The sequence below is a fragment of the Ranitomeya imitator genome, chromosome 6 (genome assembly GCF_032444005.1).
Source record: "Ranitomeya imitator isolate aRanImi1 chromosome 6, aRanImi1.pri, whole genome shotgun sequence".
Classification (NCBI taxonomy): Eukaryota; Metazoa; Chordata; class Amphibia; order Anura; family Dendrobatidae; genus Ranitomeya; species Ranitomeya imitator.
Window position 1 is genome coordinate 94,278,647 of NC_091287.1, and position 13,980 is coordinate 94,292,626.

At 41.9% G+C, this 13,980-nt stretch overlaps 1 protein-coding gene across 1 annotated transcript in view; it reads right to left on the bottom strand.

Moving 5' to 3' along the window:
- The window catches only part of CPVL (carboxypeptidase vitellogenic like), a 102,386-nt gene that overhangs the window by 13,318 nt on the left and 75,088 nt on the right, over nt 1-13,980 (bottom strand). The window contains exon 12 of the mRNA XM_069729924.1: nt 4,264-4,446. Within this exon, the coding sequence (XP_069586025.1) occupies nt 4,264-4,446 (183 nt within the window). The remainder of the gene's footprint in view (nt 1-4,263; nt 4,447-13,980) is intronic.

A 13,980-nucleotide genomic window follows, 5' to 3' on the forward strand; every position in this document is an offset into this window, starting at 1 on the left:
TATCTCAGCTTAAACAGAAGATTAGACTGAAGATAGAAATCTAGACCTGCCATCACTGAGGAATACATTCCAACTAGAAGGATGGCATCCACTGATTATACCTGAACAGGAACAAGTATGGTCATGGATTCCTTTTCATCCACATCCCCAATATAGTGTATAAAATTCCCTGTAGGATCCTATATTGGGGAAACATCGTAGTTTATAACAATCTACACAGACAAGGAATTAACTGGACACATCTGTGGGAAAACATTTCTTTGGACTTTGTGGGACACTGACTTTTAATCTTAATATTGCAAGGACATTAAGAGCAGAAAATCTGGGAATTCAAGCAGATAAGGAGGTTCAGGTTTTAGATTAAAGCACTGCTCCCATCAAAGTTTATCCTCTGAAAATATTGCAGTCATTATACAGCACCGTGCACTTAGGTTGTGTTCCCAGTCCGTAAACGCTGCGGGTTGGATGCAGTGTACAGCCACAGCGTCCAACCTGCAGCGGCCAGATCTTACAGCATAGTGGAGGGCATTTCATGAAATCCCATCTCCACACTGCGTGCAGGGACGCCTCCGGCATCCCTGCATAAATGGACATGCAGCGCGTCTTTCCAGACTGCAGCATATCAATTTAACTGGCGGAGACACTGTAAAGGACAGTGATTCTGCACGGTTCAATAAACATATGCGGAATCACCTGCGTTCAAAAGCCGGCAGCGCTTTGGACGGAGAGGACATTTGCTGCATTCAATGCGCTGCCGGTTTCTGCCCATGGAAACAACCTTGCAATTGCTCATTTTGCCTTTCTACCAGCTATCTTGCTTCAAAGAAACAGGAAGTCTTGTCCCTGCATTTGTCAGTCTGATTGCTGGCTGTCTGCTTCCAGGGATTTTTGCAGTGACTCATGCAGGGAACAAAATCGACCTCCTCTTTTTACATAGAGCTTAGAGGGATTCAGCTAGTCCGTATTTTAATCAGATGATATATACATAATGGAAAACTGGAATTAACTGAGTAGAAGGGCAAAGTTTTTCATGTTGATCTGATCACATATTATGCCGCTTTGCAGCCAATATTACATTGTATATCAACACGTACACCCTATATATTTTATGGCTGCCATATGCTTCAGCTCAGTGGGAGTCTTGGTCCCGAGATCCCACAGACTGGTCTGAAGTGCACAGCTCCTACATGAGCTACGCCTATGTGCCATGGAGCCTGTATCAGACTAATTAAACATGATAGCTATTTAAATCCATCCTGTGAGTACCCAAAAGGTAAGTATGGGTTTTAAGGCAGAGGGTTTTTTAGCTAGGATTAAGCCCACCTTGTTTGATAAGTAGTTGTCCAACAGACCACCACCGATCAGCAGAAAGAATTAAATTACAAATTTAAACCATATAGAGATTTAATGAATCATGGTTTACAGCAAGTTTTTTCCTGGGAGGTGACCAGAACACCAAGAACAACCCACACGATCAGGGGGAGTCACTTCCATAGAGTTTCATAAAATAGAATATCTTTCTGCTGTATTAAGACTGCAGTTGTCAAATATCTTGGCTTTATGGATTTCCCCCTGCACCTCTTGCAGTTTATATTACGCCTACCCCAATGAAGGAAATACAATCCTGGAATGCATATAAACACGGCAAACAGCACAAAAGTGAATGAATGCTACAGCTGGGCTACATCCATTGGAACAAATTAAGATATTTTCCACTACTTTATGGCTGACTCAACCCACAGTGATTTGCTTCTACTGATCGTTTATCTGTAAGGTGAAAACAAAAAGCGTATTCTGCCACAAATTATTTTACCATCCAAGATCATGAAGCAAGAATACCGAAGACGACCGTAACACGAGAAAAGGAGAATTCTAATCTGCTGGGGACATTCAAAGGAAGGAAGCAAGAACAGGATATATTGAAAATTACAGGAGCCATGGAGTTAAGAAGCTGCATGGAGCATTGAGATGTTGGCCATAAACCGATTTGGTCACATTTATAGTAACAATACGGAACCAGTGGTCTGCAATCTATATAACATATGCACACAGTTAAATATAAGAAATTTTTAATCCCTTAATGACTGTCAATGTCTTTACTGACCTAAGATATAAGACCAGCATCCCCATACACGTAACAGTCCAGCAGCTGTCGGCTGTACACTATACTGTAGCTGACAACTTGCTGCATCAGCCATGATCTGTGTTGGCACCGTCCATATGTATTTAATCCCTTAGATGCTGCTGTCAATAGTGACTGCACCATATAAATGGTTAACTGTGTGAGAACTTCCTTTTAACCTCATTGGCACCCTGAGATCTTGATTGTGTGGTCCTGACATTTGCCATGGTAGTTCACGGCCAAATAGCGATCTTAGTCTGCCGGCTATAGCAGCCTGTTCAGAAGTTACTGACATTTAGGTGGTAAAAAATACACTTTCGTTTGTCAAGCCACTGCATTAATTCCTGAAAAGCACCTGAAGGGTTAATAAACTACCTTTAGGTCCCTAAAAATTTTGTAAATTTCCTTCTACATTTTTAAACCTTGAAAATGCTTGTTTATTTTGTTAGCATTTTAACAAATGGTGCTGATGTATAGCAGACATGTGGGAAATTTTAATTAATGTTTCTCTGTGGTATGACTATCTGGATTAAAGGGATAATCATTCAAAGTTTGAAAATTGCAATTTTTACATTTGTCAAATTTCTGATTTTTTTTATAAAATGAAACAAACATTTCTATGCAAAGCAATAATTGGCAAACAATCGAATTTAGGGTCAAATTGTGCAATTTTTCTTCTTTATCAAAGTTAATCTTTAAGATAGGTCAATTTCTTTCAATATTGTTGAATCAAGTCACTGGGGAGAAAACCAGGGCACAGCGAAAACAAGTCCATGATGGCATCCACATGCTTTCCACATTTGTGTGTTTGTCATCATGGTCACAGAAGACCAAATGTCACCCTGTAGAGCCAACAGCAGCCCCTTGTTAAACTGCAGCAGATGGAAACTAAGTACGGTTTTTATTTTGTGCGATTCGCATGCTCATAAGTTAACCCTATTATATTGCAGACTTCAGCCATTTATAGTCAGATAACTTCTATCGTAAAAAAAAAAAAATGCTGTAGGATCCCAACAGCGATTTTGTTTGGAGGTATTGCAGTTATTGTGTGAAGTATAAATTTTATTTTCATTTTCATTATTTTTATCATTAATTGCTTAGAGCAGTGCTCCCCAACTCCAGTCCTCAAGAGCCACCAACAGGTCATGTATTCAGGATTTCCTTAGTATTGCACAGGTGATGTTATTCTTACCTTTCCAGGTAATGCAATTAGCACCTGGGCCATACTATGGAAATCCTGAAAATGTGACCTGTTGGTGGCTGTTGAGGACCGGAGTTGGGGGGGGACACTGGCTTAGAGCTTTTGCACAACATTTAACCATTTTCTGAGAACGTGAATAGTCAAAAATGTGACTAGGTGGTGGCTTCTCAGACTATACGATGCTGAGCATTGGCACCAAGTAAGAGCTCCGGGAAGCATTGAGCCCTTTCTCCTGACAAGTTGACTTACACGGTCCCAGCAGTGCACCTCACACATTGTGTTTGCGTAGCTGCCAAGTAATTAGTCCTCAAAAATGTTCTACCACTTTTCCTTTGCAGCATCTGCTAGTTTATCAAGCCAAATGCCTATACAAAGTGCTCCATATCCATCCATTTCTCCTCGTACGTTGCTAGAGATAGCAGTGGGTTGTACACCAGATCCTTTGCCCCGTTATCCTTCAGGATGGCAAAATATTGTTATTTTATTCATCCTCAATCATACAGAAAGGGCATAAAGCTCATGAAGAGGAAATAAGACCTAGCTACAGATCCACTAGCTACTGAACACCTCAACTCGTGTCTGCTTGTATGTATAGACATGCGGATCATTTAGATCTGGCTTGACAATGAAGATCGATGGCATATTCTGAGGACAGGCTAATATTTAGAAACCATAAGCCCTCTTAATTCAGTGTTATATTAGCAGTGACCTTGATAGATCAATAGTTCTTCACAACAAGAGGTTTCTTTGGACTGACAGGTTTTTATGCCATGTATACATACTTACATTGGACTTGTGTGTTTCTTATGCAGGATGAGAAAAGGTATTGACTTTTTTTTTTTTGGGGGGGGGGGGGGGGGGGGAGGGGGAGACCATGCTGCACGTAGCCATATCATTTAAGTAAAAACTTTATGGCACATTCATCGTGGTGGTGTCTTACCTGAGCAAACTCTCCAGCCACACGGACATAACCAGCCACCTCAGTGTCTGTTGACCTGATCTTCCAGACTGACCGCTCAGCCGCCTTATATTCTTCAAGTCTTGACCAAGGTACAGTTTGCAGGAATCGTTCAGTAAGCGGAGCTGCGACTATAACATCTAGCTGACCACTGTACATCAGGACCTGATGAAAAAGGAGGTGATCACTTTTCCTATACTATATTTGAATTAAGTTATTGGTACTATACCATTAAAACACTAGAAATTCATCTTAACAGGTTGGTAGCCTTTGAAATACATTACCTGATCCTGGCCCAATGCAAATTTACAGCTTGTATTGCAGTCCAGCCAATCCTATCCATACTAGTGTACTCACGGTGAACAATTCAACTACATTGACATCACTTTAGGTTTACCTTTGGCATTTGTATCTAGAGAGCTGGGGGGGTGAGTAAGGAGTAGCTCAGAAATAACAGATGCTTTATGACTCAACATTAAGATCAATGTCCCCACTCCCCATAAAGACTGCAGTCTGTTGAAGCTGGAGTTGCGATTTAACAAATTGCATTATCTTTGAAGAATTCAGGTTTTCATTATGCTATGACAATGTGCCTTCTAAGGCTGGTCATATGTTTTACAGTGAGCTCCTCCAACATGGAAAGTCATGCCTCAAAGATGTCCTCACACTGCAGATGGGATACTATGTAGAACAATGGGGCATAAGGGAGTAATTACTTCCATACTACATGATGGCATGCTGTAATGCTTGTATTCATGGTGCAGACTATTTCTGAATGCACAAGTAGCATCACTTATTCCAAAAAGGAGTTAATAGCCGAAGCCAAGAGCATTCAGTGGAAGACTACAAACCGGCCATCAGTAGTCGTGTGTAAAAGTTAACAGGCCAATAACCTATCAATATGAAGTCCTTAAACAAAAAAAACAAAAGGTGTCAAACATATGGTTATGCCCACATCTGCTTTATGTTTTTTTTTTTTAAAAGTCCCCACAAAAAACAAATACAAAACATGGCTATGCCCATATCTGTTTTCAATTCTGATTTACTTTTAAGAGGAAGAGTCTAATCAATGGGCCACTGCCTTCATTTGAATCGATTTGAAAGTTTAAAAAAAAAAAAAAAAAAAAAATCAGGTCCTTGACTAAACAGCCAAAGGCTAACGGGAGAACGAAAAAAAAAAAAAGTTAACACATTATCAGACTGCAGAAAAAAATTACTCTGCTATATAGTATAAGTGCTGATAAATATGGAATGTGTACTGCATCTAATCAGTTATCCAAATTCCCAAGCCAAATCGAGAGACCACATAGGAGACATTTTTCTTCACATATGAGGTTGAGGCCTCCCTTATCTCTTGCAGATCTCATTCCACATCTGCTGGCCAGACCTGCAAGTCAGAAGATCATTGTGTGGGACAGTGAAAATATCGACCATGGGAATATACAGCCATAGAAGGTCTAAGTGAAATGCAAAGCTTACATGGACAGTGATCCAGCAGTGTACAGGGTCTTCCAAGGACCAAAATCATCTTTATTATACCAGGACTGGTTTATTTGTGTATATAGTTGTGTTTCTTCAGAAAAGGTTAGGTCCCTTCCTCAGGCATGGTTTAAGAAGTCCTGACAGCTTGTTTTGTAGCATTTGTTGAATTTTTGCTAGCCATTAAAAAAAAAAAGGCATCAACTACAAGATTATCTTGTTTTGCCCACAGATTATTTTTTCAACTGGCCAACACTGTACAAAATCCCTTTTTTCTTTTAACTATAATATCTTTATATACATACACTTGATGTATGATCATTGACAGGGAAAACAAGTGTTACAATGTGCAGGATTCAGTTTCCATGCACCTCTGTTTCTACCACCAGTGTGATTCTGGTATGTTGGGGGGCTGGATCTACCCGACATCTGAACGTGCCCATGAAATAGTGGGCACATGTTCTAGCCATGAAAAACCCAACTAGAACATGTATGAAAATATCGTAGTTACTTACCGATAACGGTATTTCTCTGAACCCATGACGGCACTAACGAGAGAGAGGGATCCGCCCTCAGGGACAGGAAACCCACAGGTTAAAAAGGCGGGACCTCTCCTCCACCTCAGTTGGTTTACAGAGCCTTGCAGGGAATTTCTGCTGTAACTTAACCCCTTTCTGCCATTAGACGTACTATTGCGTCCATGTGGGGTGGGCTTTACTTCCCAAGGACGCAATAGTACGTCATATGCGATCGGCAGCGCTCACGGGGGGAGCGCCGCCGATCGCGGCCGGGTGTCAGCTGTTTATCGCAGCTGACATCCGGCACTATGTGCCAGGAGCGGTCACGGACCGCCCCCGGCACATTAACCCCCGACACACCGCGATCAAAGATGATCGCGATGTGCCGGCGGTACAGGGAAGCACCGCGCAGGGAGGGGGCTCCCTGCGGGCTTCCCTGAGCCCCCCGCAGCAACGCGATGTGATCGCGTTGCTGCGAGGGTCTCACCTCCCTCCCTGCTCCCTCCAGCCCCGGATCCAAGATGGCCGCGGATCCGGGTCCTGCAGGGAGGGAGGTGGCTTCACAGAGCCTGCTCAGAGCAGGCACTGTGAAGCAGCCTGCACTCCTATCAGATCAGTGATCTGACAGAGTGCTGTGCAAACTGTCAGATCACTGATCTGTGATGTCCCCCCCTGGGACAAAGTAAAAAAGTAAAAAAAAAAAAAATTTCAAATGTGTAAAAAAAATAAAAAAAAATATTCCAAAATAATGAAAAAAAAAAAAAATATTATTCCCATAAATACATTTCTTTATCTAAATAATAAAAAAAAAACAATAAAAGTACACATATTTAGTATCGCCGCGTCCGTAACGGCCCGACCTATAAAACTGGCCCACTAGTTAACCCCTTCAGTAAACACCGTAAGAAAAAAAAAAAAACGAGGCAAAAAACAACGCTTTATTATCATACCGCCGAACAAAAAGTGGAATAACACGCGATCAAAAAGACAGATATAACTAACCATGGTACCGCTGAAAGCGTCATCTTGTCCCGCAAAAAGCGAGCCGCCATACAGCATCATCAGCAAAAAAATAAAAAAAAGTTATAGTCCTGAGAATAAAGTGATGCAAAAATAATTATTTTTTCTATAAAATAGTTTTTATCGTATAAAAGCGCCAAAACATAAAAAAATGATATAAATGAGGTATCGCTGTAATCGTACTGACCCGAAGAATAAAACTGCTTCATCAATTTTACCAAACGCGGAACGGTATAAACGCCTCCCCCAAAAGAAATTCATGAATAGCTGGTTTTTGGTCATTCTGCCTCACAAAAATCGGAATAAAAAGCGATTAAAAAATGTCACGTGCCCGAAAATGTTACCAATAAAAACATCAACTCGTCCCGCAAAAAACAAGACCTCACATGACTCTGTGGACCAAAATATAGAAAAATTATAGCTCTCAAAATGTGGTAACGCAAAAAATATTTTTTGCAATAAAAAGCGTCTTTCAGTGTGTGACGGCTGCCAATCATAAAAATCCGCTAAAAAACCCGCTATAAAAGTAAATCAAACCCCCCTTCATCACCCCCTTAGTTAGGGAAAAATTTAAAAAATGTATTTATTTCCATTTTCCCATTAGGGCTAGGGTTAGGGCTAGGGCTAGGGTTAGGGCTAGGGCTAGGGTTAGGGTTAGGGCTAGGGCTAGGGTTAGGGCTAGGGTTAGGGCTAGGGCTAGGGTTAGGGCTAGGGCTACAGTTTGGGTTGGGGCTAAAGTTACAGTTAGGGTTTAGATTACATTTACGGTTGGGAATAGGGTTGGGATTAGGGTTAGGGGTGTGTCAGGGTTAGAGGTGTGGTTAGGGTTACTGTTGGGATTAGGGTTAGGGATGTGTTTGGATTAGGGTTTCAGTTATAATTGGGGGGTTTCCACTGTTTAGGCACATCAGGGGCTCTCCAAACGCGACATGGCGTCCGATCTCAATTCCAGCCAATTCTGCGTTGAAAAAGTAAAACAGTGCTTCTTCCCTTCCGAGCTCTCCCGTGTGCCCAAACAGGGGTTTACCCCAACATATGGGGTATCAGCGTACTCAGGACAAATAGGAAAACAACTTTTGGGGTCCAATTTCTCCTGTTACCCTTGGGAAAATACAAAACTCGGGGCTAAAACATATTTTTTGTGGGGAAAAAAAAGATTTTTTATTTTCACGGCTCTGCGTTATAAACTGTAGTGAAACACTTGGGGGTTCAAAGTTCTCACAACACATCTAGATTAGTTCCCTGGGGGGTCTAGTTTCCAATATGGGGTCACTTGTGGGGGGTTTCTACTGTTTAGGTACATTAGGGGTTCTGCAAACGCAATGTGACGTCTGCAGACCATTCCATCTAAGTCTGCATTCCAAATGGCGCTCCTTCCCTTCCGAGCTCTGCCATGCGCTCAAACGGTGGTTTCCCCCAACATACGGGGTATCAGCGTACTCAGGACAAATTGGACAACAACTTTTGGGGTCGAATTTCTCCTCTTACCCTCGGGAAAATACAAAACTGGGGGCTAAAAAATAATTTTGGGGGGAAAGATTTTTTTTTTTAATTTTCACGGCTCTGCGTTACAAACTGTAGTGAAACACTTGGGGGTTCAAAGCTATCACAACACATCTAGATGAGTTCCTTAGGGGGTCTAGTTTCCAAAATGGTGTCACTTGTGGGAGGTTTCTACTGTTTAGGTACATTAGGGGCTCTGCAAACGCAATGTGACACCTGCAGACCATTCCATCTAAGTCTGCATTCAAATGGCACTCCTTCCCTTCTGAGCCCTCCCATGTGCCCAAACAGTGGTTCCCCCCACATATGGTGTATCATCGCACTCAGGACAAATTGGGCAACAAATTTTGGGGTCCAATTTCTCCTGTTACCCTCAGGAAAATACAAAACTGGGGGCTAAAAAAATAATTTTTGTGGGAAAAAAATTTTGTTTTATTTTTACGGTTCTACATTATAAACTTCTGTGAAGCACTTGGTGGGTCAAAGTGCTCACCACACCTCTAGATAAGTTCCTTAGGGGGTCTACTTTCCAAAATGGTGTCACTTGTGGGGGGTTTCAATGTTTAGGCACATCAGTGGCTCTTCAAACGCAACATGAGGTCCCATCTCAATTCCTGTCAATTTTGCATTGAAAAGTCAAACGGCGCTCCTTCCCTTCCGAGCTCTCCCATCCGCCCAAACAGTGGTTTACCCCCACATATGGGCTATCAGCGTACTCAGGACAAATTGTACAACAACTTTTGGGGTCCAATTTCTTCTTTTACCCTTGGGAAAATTAAAAATTGGGGGCGAAAAGATAATTTTTGTGAAAAAATATGATTTTTTATTTTTACGGTTCTACATTATAAACTTCTGTGAAGCACTTGTTGGGTCAAAGTGCTCACCACACCTCTAGATAAGTTCCTTAGGGGGTCTACTTTCCAAAATGGTGTCACTTGTGGGGGGTTTCAATGTTTAGCCACATCAGGGGCTCTCCAAACGAAACATGGCGTCCCATCTCAATTCCAGTCAATTTTGCATTGAAAGTCAAATGGCACTCCTTCGCTTCCGAGCTCTGCCATGCGCCCAAACAGTGGTTTACCCCCACATGTGGGGTATTGGCATACTCAGGACAAATTGTACAACAATGTTTGGGGTCCATTTTCTCCTGTTACCCTTGGTAAAATAAAACAAATTGGAGCTGAATTAAATTTTTTGTGAAAAAAAGTTAAATGTTCATTTTTATTTAAACATTCAAAAAATTCCTGTGAAGCACCAGAAGGGTTAATAAACTTCTTGAATATGGTTTTGAGCACCTTGAGGGGTGTAGTTTTTAGAATGGTGTCACACTTGGGTATTTTCTATCATATAGACCCCTCAAAATGACTTCAAATGAGATGTGGTCCCTAAAATAAAATGGTGTTGTAGAAATGAGAAATTGCTGGTCAACTTTTAACCCTTATAACTCCCTAACAAAAAAAAATTTTGTTTCCAAAATTGTGCTGATGTAAAGTAGACATGTGGGAAATGTTATTTATTAAGTATTTTGTGTGACATATCTCTGTGATTTAATTGCATAAAAATTCAAAGTTGGAAAATTGCGAAATTTTCATAATTTTTGCCAAATTTCCGTTTTTTTCACAAATAAACGCAGGTACTATCAAATAATTTTTACCATTGTCATTAAGTACAATATGTCACGAGAAAACAATGTCAGAATTACCAGGATCCATTGAAGCGTTCCAGAGTTATAACCTCATAAAGGGACAGTGGTCAGAATTGTAAAAATTGGCCCGGTCATTAACGTGCAAACCACCCTTGGGGGTAAAGGGGTTAATTGGTTATTTTTACACAACAAAATATAACTGTATAACTTATATGAGCTTATATATAATTATATATATATATATATATATATATACATACATACATACATACACACACACATACATACATATACACACATTTTTTTGCACACCTCGTGACTTAATTTATAAGTAGTGTGGACACCCATACGTGAAGGGAGGGAATATACAGGTGCCGTCATGGGTTCAGAGAAATACCGTTATCGGTAAGTAACTACGATATTCTCTTACCCCATGACGGCACTAACGAGAGAATTTCAAAGAATGAAAAATTTTAGGGTGGGACTACTGCCTCAAGAACTCTCCTACCAAAAGTTAAGTCTGAGGGAGAAGATAGATTAAGCTGATAGTGCTTGAAGAATGTAGAGGGGGAAGACCAAGTGGCTGCTCTACATATTTGATCTATTGATGCTCCACCACGTTCAGCCCAAGAGGTTGCCACCGACCTGGTTGAATGAGCCTTAACTGTGTCCGGAGCTTGTTCTCCGGAAGAGGTATATGACATCTTGATGGCATCTCTTACCCACCTCGCCAACGTGGCTTTCGATGCCTTGTGACCCTTATTTGGTCCCTGAAAGCAGACAAACAGAGCCCTCCCTTTCCTACACTCCCTTGTGGCTGATAGATCGTGTTAGACATCTCTTTACATCTAGAGTGTGTAGAGCCTCCTCTTTTTTGTTTTTTGGATTGGGGCAAACAGATGGTAACGCTATCTCTTGAGATCTGTGGAATTTTGACGCCACTTTGGGAAGGTAAGAAGGGTCAGTTTTGAGGATTACTCTGTCATCTAATATTTGTGTTAGAGGTGGGTAGGCTGATAAGGCCTGCAGATCACTAATCCTGCGAGCTGAGGTTAGGGCCACCAATAAACAGGTTTTCCAAGATATTATTTTTAGTGAAGCCTGAGATAAAGGTTCGAACGGCGCTTTAGTTAGTGCTGAAAGGACTAGGTTCAGGTCCCAGGGAGGAGCGGTGAGATGTATAACTGGTCTGGACCTAGTAGATGCTCTAACAAATCTTTTTACCCAGTGATTCCCCGCCAAATCCTGGTTGTAAAGGGCACCCAATGCTGCAATCTGAACCTTCAGAGTATTTGTTGCTAGGCCTTTCTCTAAACCTTTTTGAAGAAATGCTAAGATTTCCTGAATTGGCATCTGATTTGATAGGATAACTCCTGACGTGGAGAGGAACTTTTTCCAGACTTTGCCGTAGGCTCTGGTAGTTATAGGTTTTCTACTGGCCAGCAGGGTAGAAATTAGATTTGAAGAAAACCCCCTTTTTGTTAATAGTTCCCTTTCAAAAGCCAGGCCGTCATGTGCAAACTTTTTATTTGAGGGTGATTCACTGGCCCTTGATACAGAAGGTCTGGGATATCTGGGAGTACCCATGGATCCGCTATGGACATTAGGCGTAGCCATGGGAACCATACTCTTTTCGGCCAGAACAGAGCTATCAGTATCACTCTGGCTCTGTCCTCCCTGATCTTCCTCAAGACCAAGGGAATTAGAGCTATCGGAGGAAATACATAAGCTAGATGGAATTTCCATGGAATTAACAACGCGTCTATAGCCACTGGACTCCCCCGAGGATCTATCGAGCAGAAGGCCTCCGTTTTCCGATTTTGATTGTTTGCAAATAGATCTATATCCGGGGCCCCCCAAAGATCCACTATGCGTTTGAATATACTTGTATTTAACTCCCATTCCCCGTTTCAATTGGGTTCTGCTTAGAAAATCTGCAGTTTGATTTTCTGACCCTTTTATGTGAAGGGCTGTCAGGGAGGACAAGTTGGCTTCTGCTTGTGACATGATGAAATTTGTCACTTTCATTAGGGATTGAGACCTCGTCCCTCCCTGATGGTTTAAATATGCTACTACCACCCTGTTGTCCGTCAGTACTCTCACGTGGTGGGAACGGAGGGAAGTTAAAAAATGATTGATGGCGTACTGAACTGCTAAAAGCTCCTTCATGTTTGAAGTAAGGTCTTTTTCTTCTACTGACTAAGGACCTTGGGCAATTTGCCTGTTTAGGTGGGCCCCCCACCCCCAAGGGCTTGCGTCTGTGGTCAGGATCATCGAGACCGGCCATACCCATGGAACCCCCCTCCTGAGATTGGACGGGTCTGTCCACCAAGCTAAGGAAGTTTTTGTCCGAGAGGATATTTTTAATTGCTTTTCTAAATTTCCTCCTGCGTGGGATACCGCCTCTAGTATTTCCCACTGGAAATCTCGAGTGGCTCTGAGCCCACTGTACCGCTGGGATACAGGATGTCATTGACCCCAGTATGGACATGGCTCTCCTTAGAGAGATCAGAGGAGAGATACTCAACTGATTCACTAGATGTATCATGTTGGATACTTTTTCTTCCGGCAGACGACACTCTTGCTTTGTTGAGAGTCTATTAATATCCCCAAGTACAACTGTACTTGAGATGGGATAAGCCTGGATTTTTCCAGGTTCAAAAACCATCCTAGATTCGATAGGGCTACCATCACTCTGTTTAGTTGCTGGCTGCAATGTAGAGAGGAACTGCCCATCACTAGGAGGTCGTCCAGATAAGGCACAATCAATATGTTTTGTTCCCTTATATGGGCCATTACTTCCGCCATTAATTCTGTGAATACTCTCGGGGCAATGGCTAGACCAAACGGAAGAGCCTTGTATTGGTAATGTTTCAGTTCCCCTTGTATCATTACTGCAACCCTGAGATATTTCCGGAAATCCGGATGGATTGGCACATGATAGTATGCGTCCTTTAAGTCTATAACAGTCATGAAACAAGACGGGATAAGGGATCTGACACATGATTTTATTGTCTCCATTTTGAATTTTTCTATTACCAGGTATCTGTTTAGTTGTTTTAAATTTATAATTACTCTGAAAGTTCCGTCCGGTTTTGTTCGAAGAAAGAGCGGAGAATAAAACCCCCTCATCTCTTCCTGTTGTGGAACTTCCTGTAAGACTTTCTTCTCCAGAAGACCGAGAACTTCTCTGGATGCTCAGCTGCTCGATCTCTGACTTTCTTCGTGGTGTGACCACAAACTGATTGTGTGGCATTGTGTGAAAGCTTAGTTTTAGGCCCGTCTTTATGATGTTTAGAGTCCAGGCACTTCCAGAAATTTTTTCCCAGGTTGGAAGAAAGTGGGTCAGTCTCCCTCCTACCTGGGGCACACCCTCATTGTGGCTGTTTTTTATTATCCGGCTTGTTGAACATGAAACCTCCTCTTTTGAATTTTCTGTCTTCCCACCCCTACTTTTGATTTTTTGGGGGGCGTCTGTGTGAACCTCCTTCCTCGAAAGGGCCGCCTATAAGATTGATTTAGGAATCCCGGAAA